The sequence below is a fragment of the Asparagus officinalis genome, chromosome 1, assembly GCF_001876935.1.
Source record: "Asparagus officinalis chromosome 1, Aspof.V1, whole genome shotgun sequence".
Classification (NCBI taxonomy): domain Eukaryota; kingdom Viridiplantae; phylum Streptophyta; class Magnoliopsida; order Asparagales; family Asparagaceae; genus Asparagus; species Asparagus officinalis.
The window spans coordinates 32,316,971-32,336,345 of record NC_033794.1 but is presented as its reverse complement, the minus strand read 5'-3'; the positions used below and the strand labels follow the sequence as shown (position 1 = coordinate 32,336,345).

Here is a 19,375-nt window from a genome sequence, read left to right as displayed (position 1 = left end):
AAGACTTGTCCGAAGAGTGGACCCAACCGTAAAACCTGTGACGTGTCGCTGGCATCTCCCGTCCCAGAACAGCGAGACGATTCCTCAAGGTGGAAGCGGTAGCAAGGAACTCGTTACGTGGTGGTTCGTCCAGCCCCAATACACCAGGACGCAATCCGGTAACACGACTTCTGCACGAACCAGGAACCGCCGAATGAGTGATATAGCCGCAATGGACACTCATATGATCCTCTGTCAAGCGCCACGACATCTCCCGTGTCACAGCCTGACATCTGAGCTCAGTCAATGAACGATGCCGAGGAATCTCCGGCAAGTATATGAAGCCATTGCCGGTCTTGTGAAGCCAATGCTCAGCACCAATGAATACGGCTTCTGGGTCATCGACAGAATCACCAAATAGGAAATCGCTCTTTCGAAGAGGCTGAGTAGAGCTGGCGTCCTTCACAAAAGGCGCATCTGTGATTAGCTGGCGAATAGCTCGATGACCACCTTCCCTCACCACTTGGGCAACCTCAGTCGACGTGTCCGAAGCAAACTGAGGGGTAGCTGGAATAGGGGAAGGATCGTTGGAGTTCGAATAATGCTCGCCACGCCGTCCATATATTGCGTGGGACGGGAATGATCCAGAAGGGTACCCCACTGCAAAATAGACAGTTAAACACTGGTTAGTCTCGATTATAAAAGGAAATTGAACTCATCTTACAAATAGCTAAGATAGAGTCATTGCCTTATAAAGGGTGAGACGATTTGGCCACATTGTGCAATCACAAAACAGGGTATGTCGACAACATATCCCTGCCTTATAAAACGCAATGTAGTGTCAAATCGCCCCCTTTAATTTTGAGATATGGTTTTGACCAAGCAAAACATATCTTTGAAGCGTCGATCCTCACCAAGGAGAATCAAGGCTCTTCCCGATTGCCTCGCCAAGGAGAACAACGTGGGGTTTAAAAAAGGGTCAATTTACAAATTTATAAGAAAAAAAAGGGTTTATTTGCAAAAAGTAGCTCACCAGCATAAGAGGGAGGCGCGCCATCAACCGACATGGCAGGGGAACGACCTCTCGAGGCGCGAGACATGACGGCCTGCAAAATAACTCAAAGGGTTAGATTCAAAAAATAATTTCAGCCCTAATTTTTGCATAAAAACCCCTCAAAATTGCATTTTTACCCCCCTGAAAGATTAGCTCGAGGCATCAAATCACACCCTCAAATGCATGAATTAAATTGAGCATGAAAAAGATCCAAATTGTGGAAGATTTACCTGAAGAAAGGCTCGAGATCCAATAAAAAATGTGATCTTTAAGGAAACTTGAACCACGCGCTCGAGGGGCCTGAGAGAAATTCCAAATATGGAGTTTTTGAGTGATTTTTCAGTCCAAGATCCAAAGGAACCCTAGATCTAGGATAACTATCAAGGTTTCAAGGCGAATGGAAGCTTGAGGGAAGAGAAATCAAGAGAGGGGAGGGGAAAGTTCGGCCGGCCCTAGAGAGGAAAAAGAAAAGAAAAAGAAAAGAAAAAAAAGACCCCTCTTATAGCCTTGAACCAGATTGGGCTGAACCAGACCAGACTGGGCTGAACCAGACCTAGCCAGATTGGACCAGGTTGAGCCAGATTGAGCCAAACTGAGCCAGAATGAGCCAAATTGAACCAGATTGAACCTGGCTAGACCAGATCAGATCAGAATGAGCCAGAATGGACCAGAATGAGCCAGAATGGACCAGTTTGAACCAAATCCGAACCAGAATTCAAATTGAAGCAGAATTGAACGTCGAAACAACTTCAAATCGACCGAAGGTTCGATCATTAGTTTATTCTTGCCTCTCCCACATGTTTGGAAGGGTTGGGAGACTTTTTGCACCGAATTACTGCCTTATTTGGCTCATTATTAGGCCGATTCAGCTTATTATCGGACCGGTTCAACTCATTTGGATACGGAAATACTCCAATAAGGTATACGAGTTTAAACTATTCCCTCCTCTTTGTTGAGAAGTTTCTGGAGAATATTTTTCTAAAAATATTCTTAAGGATAACTCAATAACACGACGCCGGACAACGCGTCACAAATGAAGACTCAATGCTAACAACCGAGCGTTAGTTGTACGTCGAACCAATAAGCACGAGCTAAAGACTGGAAAATCAGGAATCGACTTCAAAGTTCAAATTCCAACAACGGTCAGACAATAAATGCAGCACCGGAACCCCTACAGGCATTCTACAAAGCACTGAATGGCCCGAAGGATTGAAGGAATACAGAACAAAAGTCATTTCCAGGTCCCGTTACACCGACAAAGGGTAGGGGCAATCATATCCAAAGCATTCCAGACTCTTCTATAAAAGAACGAGGCTGAAAAGCTTTGGAGGGGGTATCTGTAGGCGTATAAAACTGCTTATAGGTCCCTTGACACAGCTCGGCGCGATGATTCGACAAATCGACGAACGTTCAAGCAACGAAACGAACTAAAGAGGCTACAAAGCTAACGAACTGCATGTGAACAACGTTAGTGGTTCGGGGAGTCGACGGGTCTTCCAACAAAGTGGATTTGAACTCAAACACCGACTGAGTTTACTGCCAAATCCGGAATCAAGTCAACAAATCAACAAAACAACCGAACAACGGACAAAACAACCGGAAACAACGGAAAACGACAAAACCAGCGCACCTGGGGGAACTCGGCCCGAACCGAACCACCCTAAGGTGGCTCGGCCCAAGCCGAGCCACCCTAGGGGCCCGACTCCCCCCCCTCTCTCTCTTGTGCACAAAGGCACAGTTCAGAGAGGCTATAAATAGGGGGGGTGGTTGTTCATTTGAGGGACTTCTTCTGAAACTTTTGAGAGAGCCGAAACTCTGCCGGATTGTCACCTCAACTCGGAGATCTGAAGGCTTGAAGACTTGGAGACCCGGATTTGATTCTTAGCGAGCACCCGCACCGAAAAAGGCAGGAGTTCGAGAGAGTCTAATCCTCAGATCTACGTCGTTACACTCCGGATCTAAGCTTGGTTCTTAGATCCCGAGATTCGAGCGGTCGTTTCCTTGGTGAAACGATCCCTCCCGGCTATTATCTCCTTGGTGGGATAATACCCGTAATACGTCGTAGATCTGCTTGGATCCAGATCACGCGGTGGTCCACGGTAAGCAACCCCGGCGCAGGCAAACAACCCACAGAAGCAAGAGACCGGATAACAGGATCTTGTGATTTGTTCGGTAAAAGAGAGAAGTTGTAATTTTGATTTCTTTGTTTTATTTTGATTTTCATTGTAAGCCGGATCTTATAAAAAGACCGGATCTCTTTGTAACGCATAAAGTTGTTAACTGAGTGCAATGACATCGATAATGAAGAAAGCACCAACTTTTCCCGCGAACAGTACTCCCTGATATTTCCTTTGCCCTTATACTTCATTGAAATCAAGCGAGCTAAAAGCGTGCTTATCGTTTTTCGCAAAACGCTTCTCAATTTCGGCAAGGAAATCTTTAGCCTTAGTAATCCCTTCGGATTCTATGCCCCTGAAGGCTTCCGGAACGCCGCGCTTAATGATCATAAGACTCATGCGATTTGAACGCTCCCACTTCTCATGCTCCTTCTTTGCATCAGGAGTGCTATCCGCATTGAGAGGTTGGGGTTGTTCAGTTCTTAATGCATAGTCAAGATCCATGCAGCCAAGAACAATTAATATGTTCTCTTTCCAAACCTTGAAGTTTGTCCCATTTAGCATGGGAATTGAGTTGATGTTAGCAGAAATAGTTGCAGCAGATGCATTAGCTGAAATAAAATAAAAATGCTCACATCAATAACCATAATCAATAAAATTCAAATAATGACAATCCCCATCCAAGATACCGGCACAACATTAATATCAAGTCTTTGGACAGTAATATTAACTTGTAAGTGATACCTTGTTGCAATGATCAAACATTGACAATAACTCATGTCAAATAATGAAACTATCTTTGGATCGATTCATTATTCACATGTAAACCTTATAATTGTCACACGCTTATCATCGCAGATGTGTATACAGTCTAAATAAATATTAACCTTCCTTTGGGCCGATTAAATATTTACACGAAAGCATACACACAAACATCTCACATTCCTCATGAACAATCTACACAAGAGAGGTTACTTTGGCAACTTCTTGTTTCAATTAATCAATTGGAGTGAGAGACAACCTTAATACCTTAGTGTCATAATATTTGAATTAAATAATTGATTAAAAACCGAATTAGATTTAAATTAAAAAATTTAAATCAACTGAATTTCCAAAAACTTAATTGGGGTCTCACAGCTTAATTAGGGCCCATAACTTAATTGAATAAATTAAGTATACCAAAGTGGACCCATGAAAAGCCGAGGCTTAACCATAATGAACACGAAGTTCCCTTAACTTCGAACGCGAGGTTCGACTGTATTGAGTACGAGACTCACTTAAGCACGAACGCGAGGTTCGTCTGAAAATGAACGAACGCGAGGTTCGTTTGATAAAAGAACGCGAGGTTCAACTTGGGAACGAACATGAGGTTCGTTAAAAAAAAAATGAACGCGAGGTTCAACTGAAGTACGAACTCGAGGTTCGTCTGAAGTACGAACGCGAGGTTCGTCTGAAGTTCGAACGCGAGGCTCGACTGAAGCACGAACGCGAGGTTCGTCTGAAGTACGAACGCGAGGCTCGCCTGAAGTACGAACGCGAGGTTCGTCTGAAGTACGAACGCGAGGCTCGACTGAAGTACGAACGCGAGGTTCGTCTGAAGAACGAACGCGAGGTTCGTTAAAAAATTGAGCTTGACGCTCACCTGAGTTGAACGCGAGGTTCACCTTAGAACGAACGCGAGGTTCGTTAAAATTGAGCTTGACGCTCACCTGAGTTGAACGCGAGGTTCACCTTAGAACGAACGCGAGGTTCGTTAAAATTGAGCTTGACGCTCACCTGAGTTGAACGCGAGGTTCACCTTAGAACGAACGCGAGGTTCGTTGAGCGCGAAGCTCGGTTAAAATTGAACGAACGCGAGGTTCGTTTGAGGTAACCACCTCCTTAATTTTCGTCATGAACCCTTAGGGTTTCAAATTGAAACCGCCGCCGACAAACCCAAAAAACCTTTGATTTTTATTTTCAAAACAGATCCAGAATTGGAAAAAATTGAAGGAAAAATCAAAGAAAAATTCAAAAAATTCCTAAAAGTTACTGTTCACCGGTGATTTTTCAGTTACTGTTCATCCGAAAAAATTTCGTTACTGTTCATCCGAACCCAAAAATTTTTACTGTTCATCCGAACCCAAAAAATTTTACTGTTTATCCGAACCCAAAAAAAAAAATCGAATCTTTAATCAGAGATTTAAGATCAAAAACCCAATAAAACTTAAATCCCTAAGAATTAATCAAGGTGGCTCTGATACCACTTGTTAGATCTACATCATAAAACTTGAGATCTAAAACCATATAGCCATGATTAATTCAAAGAGATTAACAAAGATCTAAAAGAGCGGAAGCTTATACCTGAATCCATTGCTTGATCTTGATTTTGGGTTTTGGATCTTCTAACCTTAGGGTTTTCTCCTTAGCCGAATTTCTCTCTTAGATGGGGGTGAAGAGAATTAGAGAATGTAACACTAGGTTAGGGACCATAACCCCTTATTTATAGATGTTGTACTTTTGTAATTTAGCCCCTCAATAAATCACAATTACAACCTGGTATCTGCACATATGACCCCATGATTATATTTAAATACCAAATTAACCCAACTTAATTGATCACTTTAGTGGGTTATCCTGAAAGATAGCAATACACATTGATTAATCATATGTGCCCACAAATAGATTTATTAGATTAAATCCAACAGATCATAGTTGATTTAATTATTTACATGAGTAGAAGTTTGGTGTACTGTAGGAAAACTATAAATGAGCTAAGTAACAACAATAAGAACGAACCTTTTGCCCATATCCGCTGTTGTAGCAGTCGACGACAGCTCGCGAATCGGCGACGGTAGTTTGAAAACAAGACTCCCAATCGGTGTATTTGTGCACATAAACCAATTGCTCTACGCAAAAAATGAATTTGAAATGTTCTTGCTGCATGAATTGGCAACGAATCAATATGATACGTAAGAAAGCGGAAACAAAATTATTTATGCCTCTCTAGGCCTGGCCTTTTCTCCAAAAAAATTTTAAAAAAAATGGTTATCAGAGAGGTAGAGCACTATTGATGTTCTTATGAATGAAGGTATTTTGATTAATTATCCATAAGCAAATTGTTAGGCCTCAAAGCTCATTAATCTAGCCCCTCTTTTTAATGGGCCTCGAAAAGCCGACACTTTTAAAAACAATTGATGTTTTTAACATGATGCTTTTAAAAGTAGCATGATGATACTTTTAAAAGCAACTTTTGCTTTTTGTAGTTTCAATACAATATATATCATTTATCTTTTGATATATTAGCTTGCCTATTCTAAAACTATCTTGTCTATTTTGATAACTAAATTTGTCTCTATTTATGTGATTTTCACTTACAATCATTTTGACTACTTCTGAAGGTAGACTATGATATATGATTATCATACAACTATTTTCAACCACTTATATAAGTTGCTTAGCTTCTATAAGCAACTTATCGAAAGTTCCGGTAATACCAAACTGCCCCTAAATCTCGTCCATTAATGTATTCATTTAAACTAAACACACACTTTACTTCTACAATCACCTTTTGAAAAAAAGGGTAGAAGAAGAGAAATTGCATTACCACATTAGGCCAAGTAGCAATGGCACAAGCTTCCACGGTATTTAGTAAGCACTCGTATGCACCATGCTGCAAATTAAAGAAAGGAAGGACATGCATGCACCTTTAGTATATTAGAAGCCCATAATAAATTATAAAGAAATGCTAGGGGCACACCCCAAACCACACCACCAACCACACTCTCCTCTCTCATTTGCTACAGTACACGGGGCCCCACATGGGATTTTAAAAATTTAAAATCCCATGTGGGGCTCCGTGTACTGTAGCAAATGAGAGAGGATACTGATTAAATTAAATTAGCCCCCTCAAATAATTCCGCTAGTCTTGGTGTTATAAAAAAATTTCAAGGGTAAAGTACGTGTATGAGACGATTAATGCCTTGAAGATATTATTTATTGACAAAATTGCCCAAGCTCAAGTAATAAACTGAATCATATTGTTATGGAAGAAAATTGAAGTTTTATTTTTCGAAGTAAGCATGAATAATACAATCAAAATAAATCTGAGAACCACAAAGCATTAAATGTCAAATATTATATTGGAACTAGAGGGTCCTAATACTTGACAATAGTTTTCCGAAACTTAACCAATAAACGATTATTTTTGGTTTGATTATGTCTTAATCAAAGGTTAAACACGCAAGACAACCTCAAAGCATTCAAGAGCCTCATCCTCACAAAACAAATGCAAACAAAAAAAAAAACACCCTCTTAATCGTCACCACATCAATTCTACAAAAACTAAAAGAATGAAGAAGCGGATCCAACCTGGCAGGCTATGGACCCGTTCGACCCGACCCGAGCGTTCCCGTACGGCACGAGCTCAATATCCACAATCGAACTCAATCCTTTTTCGAAAATCTTTGGCAAATAATTCACCATAAAGTTTGAGCAGTAGGGGCATAGGGTTTCATAGTATAGTGAGAGAGTGACTTTAGAAGCGTGGGCTGAGGATGATGGAGGCAAGCAAAGAGAGGAGATAGCAAGGAGAAGTAGCGGAGTAATATGAGGGGAGGCCATTGGAATCAATGAGAAATTCTTTTGGAGGTCAACTGTGAGTGTGGAGGATATATGGTATTTGTCGAATATTGAGGGTGTAGATATAGGTAGATTAGATATATCATTTGCGTACGCTCACTCGCGGAGCAGTTTAAGAGTTTTGTGAGTGATCTGTATCTTTTTCCTGACTGATTGGGTTTAGTTTTATCCAAACCCAATTAGTAGAAATTTAACCATGCAGTCCTTTGTCAGTTAAGGATAATCACTTTGATAGTAGAAATCTAACCATGATATTGGGCGAAATGATGGTTACGATGCCTCTTTGTCAGTACGGGGCTAGCTAGACCAGCCACTTCACCCTCTCAACATGTATAATCACAACAAAATCGTTATCCCTCTGTATATTTGTGTCACACAATCTTTGCTGGCTATGTGCATATTACACTGGTCGATACATCTCGACCTTCCAAATTTATTATCTCATCAGATAGACTAACAATCTCTCTAGTCAAGCTTACTAATAAAATCACATTACAAAAGATCTACTTGTAAAAGTCCAAGCGAACATGATCAAGAATTTGCCCCCCATGCATCCAAGTCGAAAGAGTTGAGTTCGGACCCATCATCAAACTAGAGAGTCCTAATAAAAGAATTCTCCATAATTCAAATTATTAATTAGTTATGGAGCAAGATATCATGCACTTCATGCTCTTAGTAGACTGGTTGAGTGTTTTAGCAAGTCGAGATTAATTACGATAGCTTAGGAAAAAAAAGCAGCCCATATGATCTATACTTTTAACAAATTTGAACTCGAATAGACAAAAATCTCAACAAACTAAAAGAGGTTACGATAGCTTATTTTTATAATTTTTTTATTTAAGAGGGGAGGTGGAGGAGTTGGGAGATTACGATGCTAACTATTTTAAAACTATGTTTTTTAGTAAGGGAGGAGAAGGATTAGGAGGATTACAAAGATGCAAAATTTCTTTGTTTTTTTTAATCGTCCAAAAGCGGACAGATTGGGAGGGGAAGTACTGGATTATAAGTGAATCGCTCTCTTCCCTTCCTATTTTCTATTCTAAACGAACACAATATAGATCTATCACTCTCCCTCCCTCTCACTTCCCTAGTTGTTTATCTAAACACAATTACTTACATCACACTTTCATCCTCTCTTTTTCCTCCCCTTAGATTTAGTTCAATCATCCTCCTCCACTTTCCTCTTCTATATCCAAACCGAACCTAAGACCCTATAGTAATTAATTTAAAATTTTACTAATAGATCAGGGAAAAATAGAAAAATCCAACCAAGCCATATAACGCTAAAACTGTAAACGGGTAGATGGGTCTCGGATCCGTATTTTAGGCGAAAACAATTTTGTGTTGGAGCATAAAGAGATTTAACCCGAACCCGAATTATTAGCCCACCTTGGAATTGGAGTGAGAATGAGAATAGGTTTGTTGTTTAAGTTGTGACGCCGAGGAGTTTAACATACGCCTTTGTTCTTTGCTTCTCTCTCCGGTGTTCTTCTCCTTTGACTTTTGCTTTTCTTTTTGTTTTGTTTTGTTTTGTTTTTTCCCCAATTTTCTTGCAGGGCAGTACGACGTTTTTGGCAAATTCTGCTAGCATCATTGATTTTTTGCTGGGCCCACGTACTCTCAAACTTTTGCTTATTATTATTGAAAAATTCTTATTATTTTGAAACCAATTGCTTATGGGGATTATTTTTAAATGGCTAAATGACACTTAGATACCATAAAATTTTCTCAATGTGGCACTTAAATATCACAGCTTCAAAAAATAGTGGAAAAATACTATGAATTCTCCGTCATTAAAAAATAGCTCACGGAATTATTTTTTGGGTGATGTGACCAAAATATCCCTCACCTTAATTTATTACCCTTAATGGTTAAAAAATGATAAAAAAATTCTAAACCTCTCTCATGTTTACATTACTTGACAAAGTTACCATGTTCTAGATTTAGATTTTGGATCTCGATCAAGGATCAACAAGAAATCTCCCTCTGGGATCTTGGAAAAGATAGTTCACTTCCAAGATTGTGGAGATTTGTAGTGGATTTTACCTTGGATCAGGGTAATTTGAGGTAATATTACTTATAAACTTGACTTGTAGTTAGCTTTTGTAGAAATTTGGGTTGTGCTTTGGGATTGTGGTACAAAGATGTTACCTTTTGGATCGAGGTACTTTAGAAACTTGAAACTCTAGAGCATGATTTCATAATTCCTGTAAGAATTTAGAGAAAGGGAAAATGAATTCAGGAATTAGCTAGGGTTGAAGTCTAATGAGAAAAGTTCGTAAAAAGAGGAGGAGTTGGCAGAAATAGTAAATAAATCAATGAATGAGATTAATAGATATTTGGATATGTCATGTGAGAGTCACATGGAAATATTCTTTGGAGTATTCCTTGTGTGACTAACAGATGATAGTAGCGTGCTATTATTCTGAAACTTCTGGTGTTTTTGTGCCACTTTTTACAACTTATGGTATTTAAGTGCCACGTTGAGGAAACTTTATGGTATTTAAGTGTCATTTAGCCTTTTAAATCCATATCAATTCTAAACCCCCATTTAATCTAGAATATCAAAACTCATTTATCAGTTACTTTCAGTTTTTTCGACTTTGGAGCACAAGATTATAATCCTTGTTTATAATTTTGCTCGGTTTTTGAGCTTGGAATAAAATCTCATTTATCAGTCTAGGAAAATAAAAATAAAAATAAAAATAAAAATTATAATCCTCAAATTCTTATTATAACTTTGAAATTTTAGTCTAGAGAAGAGACTAGTCGTTTCTTCGGATTTCTTGTATTTGTGCTTCATAGTGGTGTTGGAATCAATGGTAATTGTGGATTTGGATCCTCTCCACTACAAAAAAGTAGTGGAGAGACCACTACTTTTAATCTCAAGCATTGATTATTTAGTAGGCGGTTATGATACAATCTAAATCTAACACTTACCATACCCCCATGTATTGCACTCATTCCTAATTTGTACTAAAAGAAAAAATCATAACCATCAACTAGATAATCAATGGCTGTGATTATGTAGTGGTCCCTCCACTATTTTTTTTGTAGTGGAGAGGATCCGAATCCGGTAATTGTATATGCAGGGAACATATATGTTTCTATAGAGAGCATTACATAAATATATGCAAGTAAAATTGCATCGAATCTTTTGGATCAAGTTTAGATTGTGTCTAACATGATTGATACTCTTTTTTTGTGTTTATCAATATAAAATTACAGATTTGTCCCCCAACTAGTCTACTTGGGGGCTTCCCCCAATTTTATAAGAACAATAGCCAAAGACTAAATCAAATATCAATCATACCTTTGTAGGCGTCTAAAATTGCCTATGAGAGCCTGCACGAAACTCGAAGCAATGAATAGGCGAGTCAAGAAAATCCGCCAATCAGTCAGCGCACGTCAAATCATCTCGTGCGCGTCGGTCAGCTCGTGCGCGTCGGTCAACACGCGCACACCGATCAGTCCGCGCGTATCGATCAACAAGCAACGCGCGTTCGACGGTCGGTCTCGCGGCGAAGCATACAAGTCAACAAATCGACCAAACACGCAAAAAGAACAAGTCTCGGAAGAAAGAGAACATAAAAGGAAAAAGTTGACAAAACTGCGCGAACGCAGGACGAAACAAACCGACCCGCGCAAGTGCGGGTCGGATCAGTCCGACCCGTGCAAGCGCAGGTCGGATTGGTCCGACCCGCAACCGTGTGGGTCGGACCAGTCCGACCTGCAGTTGTGCGGGACGGACCAATCCGCAGGTCGGATTGGTCCGACCCGTAATTGTGCGGGTCGGACCAGTCCGACCCGCAACTTTGCGGGACGGATTGGTCCGACCCGCGCAAGCGCGGGTCGGATTGGTCCGACCCGCGCAAGCGCAGGTCGGACTGTTCCGACCCGCGCAAGCGCAGTACGGAACCCGAAACGCGTTTTGACGGTTTTGATGCTGTTTTCGCAGGATTTATCTGTTTCAGGGGTTCCCAACTGACTTGATATTATCCCCAAACGTGGTTAGGCTGTTGTTAACTGAAGATAGAGCCAAATCACTTGTTCTCATCCAAATAACCGCTTCCGAAGCCCTATAAATACAAGCCTAGGGCCTCCTTTCAGCGGGGGCGATTGATTATCAAGACGAGGAGGTGCTGCCGGATTGTGGAGTCAAAGGAGCACGAATTTCAGCGAGGGTTGACAGATCTTGGCGAGTTCTTCGGCATAAAGAAGGAGAGTTCGAGAGATCCGACGCCCGTTCCCGTCCGTCCCTTGAGATTAGGCTTGGTCTTAATCTCGAGAAGAGCCCTGATTTCGCTTGGTCGATCTCAGCGCTTCAAATCAAATACTTCCTCCGCCGTCGACGGAGAAATGGTCACCTGCAGAATGGGGGCCTCCCGTTGAAGCGGAGATTCTCGCGCCGATGAATGACCCCCAGCCAACGCTTCCATAGGAGCAGGAGATCCCCCTATTCGGCCAGGCGCGTCCTCAAGCGCCAAATCCTCTGCCTCACTGGACAATGCCTCGTGAACTGAGATATTGTCATCCTCCTCAGATTCGCCCGCCTCAGATGAGCGATTCACCCAAGAGTGAGGATCCTCCTCACCTGCGACTTCACGGTTAGGGTCAATTACAAATGCACAAAAAAAAGAGGTTAACAGAGACCCCTCGAAAGGGACCCTACTAACAGTCGAGTACGGGAAGAAAAGTGATGCTAAAACACACACTTACCCGAGCCGGTGGGCCCCTCCTCATCTCCAGCCTCCCCTTCCTCGTCGGAAGGAATGGAAATCACCTTCTCAATCGCACCTGCATAGGTCCAATACCAATGGCAAAAGGTATGAGATCATCGTTGCGATCAAAGACGCTATTGCAAAAGAAAAATTACCTCCTGATGCGGACACAGAAGCCGCTGGAGCTCCCGTCGGTAACCTCTCGCCAGATCGCGGAGGAGCGTCTCTCATAGTCGCCGGAGCCGCCCCCGATGCAGCAGAAGAGACGGGCAATACGACTCCAGACGTCGCCGCTCCGGGGATACCCACCTGGGGAACATCATCCTGACCTTCCGCCGCTCGGACGGTTTCCGCCATCACATCACGACGGACCTTCTTAGCCGCTCCCGCTCGGGAACTCTCAGCCACTGCCTCCCGCTGACGCTTCGAGAGAAGCGAGCTACTCGGGGATAGCAAAGGTGCCCCCATTTGTCCGATTGTCGGACTCTGAACCGGAGCTTGAACATCGGGAACCTCAGGTTCGCCACCAGCATCGAAGCTCTCACAGTCCTCCACTGGATCCTCCGAGAACAACTCCCTAGCGGTTTGGTGGCCCCTTCTCTTTGAAGAACGGAGAGAGCCCCTGATGGGACGATCGCGTTCCGCCAGACATGAGCTTTGGAACCAGAAGTTGGCAGGGTCAGCACTAGCACCCCGATACCACCGACAGTACAAGAGCGTGTGGTGTAAATCGCGGTCCTTCGCAGGCAACTCAAAACGAGCTTGAGTACCTCCAGCATGGGTCCAGAACCACCCCCGAGCGCCGTCAACCAGTCCTCCTTCGAAGTGTAGGCGAGGGTTGGCGTTGCCCACATACAATTGATCATACCCAAACTGGCGGGCAAACCTGCAAGGGATGTATGGCTCGAGATAGCATGTGGAGCCTGTTCTCAGAACGTGATACCCTGGTCGAATGTCCACCAACCAGCGAAAGGCACCACGGGAAAGGATTGTGTGGTGATCCGCCGTCGGCGCATCCCTGAGAGATTCTCCATATCCACCCCCGCTGAAGTAAGGAAAAGATCGACGAAAATTATAGTGCCCGAAGTGGGAGAGCGTCTTCCTCGTATCGGGGATGTCCTTGCACTTCCAGGAGCACCTCTCCAAACGCTGGACGAAGGGGACAAACTTGTCGCCCTGAAGCGCCGCCGGGGCACTCATCAAACATTCGCAGTGGTATACGAACCACGCCATCAAGTATGTGTACGGCAGACCCACCCTAGGATTGGGGGTTCTGATAACTTCTCCGTCCCCCTCGTCTGTTCGCGGGAAAAGTTGGTGTTTTCTTCATTATCGATGTCATTGCACTCAGTTAACAACTTTATGCGTTACAAAGAGATCCGGTCTTTTTATAAGATCCGGCTTACAATGAAAATCAAAATAAAACAAAGAAATCAAAATTACAACTTCTCTCTTTTACCGAACAAATCACAAGATCCTGTTATTCGGTCTCTTGCTTCTGTGGGTTGTTTGCCTGCGCCGGGGTTGCTTACCGTGGACCACCGCGTGATCTGGATCCAAGCAGATCTACGACGTATTACGGGTATTATCCCACCAAGGAGATAATAGCCGGGAGGGATCGTTTCACCAAGGAAACGACCGCTCGAATCTCGGGATCTAAGAACCAAGCTTAGATCCGGAGTGTAACGACGTAGATCTGAGGATTAGACTCTCTCGAACTCCTGCCTTTTTCGGTGCGGGTGCTCGCTAAGAATCAAATCCGGGTCTCCAAGTCTTCAAGCCTTCAGATCTCCGAGTTGAGGTGACAATCCGGCAGAGTTTCGGCCCTCTCAAAAGTTTCAGAAGAAGTCCCTCAAATGAACAACCACCCCCCCTATTTATAGCCTCTCTGAACTGTGCCTTTGTGCACAAGAGAGAGAGGGGGGGAGTCGGGCCCACCTGAGGGTGGCTCGGCTCATGCCGAGCCACCCCAGGGTGGCTCGGCCTTGGCCGAGCCACCCTGAGGTGGCTCGGCCTTGGCCGAGCCACCCTAGGGTGGCTCGGCCTTAGCCGAGCCACCCTGGGGTGGCTCGGCCACCGAGCCACCCTGGGGTGGCTCGGCTTGGGCCGAGCCACCCCGGGTTGGCTCGGTTTAGGCCGAGTCCCCGGGTGTGTTCCGTTTCGCCGTTTTCCGGTGTTTTCCGTCTTTCAGTTCTTCGTTTGATTCGTCCGGACTTTGATTTGATAGCCCGGGTCTTTATTTGGCAGTATTTCCGCCTCGGTGTTTGAGTACAAATCTATTTTGTCGTTGGACGACTCGTTGACTTTCCGAACTGTTGGATTGGTTCCACAGGCGAACATATGCCGTTGTCTGTGTGCTTTATCGCCTCGTCGCTCGAACATCCGTTGATTTGTCGAACCATCATGCTGAACCATGCTAAGGGACCTATAGGTAATTTTATACGCCTACAGGAGATTGTGAAGGTCCACACGAAGGATAATCCGACGGATATGCTCACTAAGATGGTTCCAAGCAACAAGTTTGATTATTTTCAAAACTTGTTACACATTCGTGATTGTTGAGGTTAATGACGGCCATTTGGATGAACTATGAGCGGCTTGATCCCTTGGGAGAGGGGGTACGTAAGCAGTCAATTTGATGCAGCCGGTTTGATATGTTGATACCGACATTTGGAGATTGTTCGCATTCTCATGGGTTCCCGACTTGTTGTGGATTAAGTTCGTTATCATGGATTTATTCCACTTCGTACTGGACACAACAAGTGAGACATTTTGGTTGGTATTGGTGTCGGTTTAATTTTGGGAAAACTTCACCGATGTGGAGAATTGTGGAGAACTCAGAAAGAAACCAGTTTTTCTGTCATAAGTCGACTCATGCACAAGCATAAGTCGACTTATGGTAAGTCGACTTGTGACTGTGCATGAGTTAACTTACGCTCTATTCTGGAGTTATTGTTTTGCGCTCGATCAAGTCGACTTATGGATACTGTTAAGTCGACTTATATTCTCCTCTTTAGTTGTTATTTTGCGCTCGGTCAAATCGACTTATAGAGACTGTTAAGTTGACTTATGGTAAGTCGACTTGTTCCCACTAATAAGTCGATTTACGACGGTTTTCAGGCCTGTTTTGGTTTCCTGTTTGGTTTGAGTTTTTGTTTTGATATAAATAAGAACACGATTTTCTAGGGTTGAATATCAGAGATTTGAGATTGTACTGAGCATATTAAGAGAAAGAACTTGTGAGCAAGTTAAGAGCTTTGGTTTAGGGTTTATTTGTGAGCTTTTGTGAGATTGTAACCCTTTGTACTCTCCTTGATTTAGTGGAATCTTCTCATCCTCTTCCCGTGGACGTAAGCAAATTGTCGAACAACGTATATCTCCGTGTTTGGTTTGATATGTCGTATTTTGGATTAGATTGTGCCCGTGTTTGGTTTGGTTATCTTCTCCTGTGGCTCACGGACTCGTTTCGGTGTATGAGCATGCTTCCGCATAGGCGCGCAACAAATATATCCACTACTTCTAACTTAAAAGCATGATCTCAAAATTATATTTATGGTTCAACAAACACTATTCTTGATACAGTGTAATTAAAAAATATTAAAATTACTATTCATGCTGCAGTAACATTTTCGAACTTAACCAAGTTGTTCATGCAGCAATGATTTTTTCCCCATAAATATTCTTCATGTTGCAATTTATCTTAAGAATTTTAAACATGCTCTATGTGCAACGGTGAATTTTTAGTCATTTATCCATTGTTTAAGCTGAAGAAACATATTTTAACCTTGAAAACCTTGTTCATAATTTTTTTTGTTCTTGCATATGATGAATTTAACCTTTATTAGACATTTCACAAATATAAATTTTTCCTGACTCTATTATAGAACATTGATATATATAGCTTGTTATCCAGTGTACCATTTTGTTAACTGGTTTAAAAATTCACTCCATAAATTATAGTAGAAAAATTGTAGCTAAAGTTTTTATAAATAGTTTAATATAAAAACCATATTATCAAGTTGGTGATAAATATAACTCAATAAATAATACCCACAACAATGCGCAGGGTTAATACTAGTGATTAAGTATGACCAGATCCAAGATCGATATAGAAATTTTCTCTTCTTAAATGGATTCGCATAGATGCAGGGAGAGTAAAAAACATCAAAGGCATCCTAATTGACAGTATTTGATGATTAAGAATGGTCCAATCGTAACCATATGCATGAATTATTTTGTGGCTAAAAGAAAATGCATACTCACATATTGTGCCCAATCCTTTCATGTCTAAGCAAATATCATATGGGATAAGTACAGGCTACCCTCTACCCCCACAAGGCTCTGAATAAATATCGCGCGAGGTGACTAAGTATGTGGCTCACTTCTTTTTGTACGCATCTATTCTATGCTACAGCTCTTTCTTTGACAGACATAATAGGAAAGCATGAGTCACGTGGGCAATAATAATATAATTTAGAGTCATGTGATTTGGAGAGCTCAAACAAGAATGTCTCAAATCAGTTATAAATTGATGGGTTGTGTCGTATTTTTGATATTCTGGTGACACTTTTTTTGCTCAAAGCATGTGATACATTCATATTTTCCCATACTTGAAAGATCTTTCTTGTGCAAAAAACAAGAATTAATAATTGGTTCCTTAGAATTTCTCTTGTGAACACGGATTACACAATATTCAGGGAGGATCTTGTTTCGGTATTAATTTTGTGCATGACACAAACCCAAATCATCGATTTCTCAGTCTCATAACAGGTTATCTCAATAGTCAATATGTAAAACCCCGTAATTTTTGAAAATAATATGATAAATAGTAATAATTGAGCTATATTATGATAAGTATCATTTATTAATGAATGAGTATGTTAGTAATTGATTTGAGATCTATTAAATGTATATGTGAGAGCATACAAGTGTTAAACATGCACAAAACAAGTGAAAACATGCACTTATATGCAAACCTGTAGACTGGAAAATGCCTCGGGTAAGTCGACTTATGCTTGCCTATAAGTCAACCGATAGGAGATCATCAATCGGTTGATGGCAAGCCATCAGTTGACTGACGGGTGCACCGACTGAGAGTTGGTTTCTGATCTGTGTTGTGCAATTTGGCCCGTTTGCGTATATAAGTGTATAAATACGATGTTTTTCCTATTTTCCTGCATCTTTCACATGAATAAACAACCACCCTCTCCCCTCAAAAGCCTAGAACCTATTTTTAGTGAGTTTTAGGAGCTTTGAGAAGCACGAACCAAGAGGAGGGCGAGATTCGCGGCATTTAGACGAAGGATGATCAGGTTTCTTGCACTTTTGGGGAGTCCAATACGTTTTGAGGCGGGTTTTATCTTCTCCAAATCCATCCCCTGTTTTTAAATGTTTTATCTAATTTTATTAGATCTTTTAAGCCTAGATTATGTACAAAGATTATTCTTTTTGAACCGTATAATATAAAGATCTAATCTTTTTTATTTTTAAAAGGATATAAAACGGATTTCCAGATGTGAATTAAAGTTTTAAACATGATTTAATATAAATTTTGATTTAAGTTAGATATTTCATGATGATCTTACACATATCAACATGTTAGGGTTTTAGATTTATTCCTAAATTTATATTCGTGTTTTCAGGCAGTAGAAATAACCTTAAATATGTTGATTTAAAGTTTTATATATGAGTTTTATTGAGAAATTTTGATTTTTGATGAATTTATGCGAATATCTAACTTTTTTTAAAAAAACTGGCTTTTCCGCTATGATCGGTCGACCGATCATGATTGATTAGTCAACCGATGTTGTCATATAGGGCTTTGTCTTGCCTCTGATTGGTTGACCGGGCATAAGCCATCAGTCAACTAGTAAGTCCATTTGTGCACGTCATAAACAAATCATCAGTCGACTGATGGCATATGATCGGTCGACTGGTCTGGGTTATTTTGTGCGTATTGGTTTTATTTCACGTGTTTTGTTCGCACACACGAAGTACAAATCACACATCAATATATGTGCATTGTATACGAGGGTAAGCGTATTGGAATTTGAGCACGCACATGCGTTTGGAGGTACGTAATTCTATATTTTTATTTGTCATGATAGAGGTTGACGCATATCGTATGTCATGATAGTTTGGATGCTTGAGTGGGGTTAGTTGGTATATCGCAATGAGACCGTGGTAGACTACACTCAGGGTGGTTAGTTGATATACTGCAATGAGACCACAGTAGACTACAATCTGTTGTGCATCATTGTTTTCTGAAATAGAGTGATATGTCTATTTTGGTAGGACGATTGAGTAAGGTGTGTACTGCCACCGGATATTGTGAGCGCCTTACAAAAGTATCGTTGTTTCTGTTATGGTGTTCATTCACCCAAGATATGGATATTTACAAAATGATACGATAAGGGTCCTAACAAAACAAACTCTACCTTTTGGCTGACTTCCACAGTCGTCTCTCGTTCATAGGGAAAGGAAAGCCCTAGTCAACTCTCAAGAGTTCTAGGCATTCGACTCCTTAGTCGAATTTTAATCTCTTGGTACCTCTTCAGGGTAAACCTAAGGCACGTCGACTCCTCAGTCGGATAACAAGCCCTTGGATCTTTATCAAGGTACGACATACAGTCGAATCCTCCAAGTGTAACTTGACCATTATGGTTAATTACAAGACCTTGGTACCTTATCAGGGATAAGCCCAAGGCGCAATCACAGAGGCCTCAGCCCCACCGACTCATCAAGCCGACACTCTGGTGTCGACACCAGAGGGGATATTGGTCGACACGAGACTCATCAAGCCGACACTCTGGTGTCGACACCAGAGGGGATATTGGTCGACACGAGAGATCCTGACCTCCTAGATGAGTCGACATCTTTATATC

At 41.7% G+C, this 19,375-nt stretch overlaps 1 protein-coding gene across 1 annotated transcript; it reads right to left on the bottom strand.

Annotated features, from left to right (window-relative positions):
- On the bottom strand, positions 1,053–7,800 carry LOC109842160 (GILT-like protein F37H8.5; the record flags this gene model as incomplete). The annotated part of the gene is made up of 4 exons (XM_020411068.1): positions 7,501–7,800; positions 6,737–6,802; positions 5,929–6,069; positions 1,053–1,085 (listed from the first exon to the last, which is right to left on the bottom strand). Coding segments are annotated over exons 1-4 (492 nt in total), but the record flags the coding sequence as incomplete, so codon positions are not given.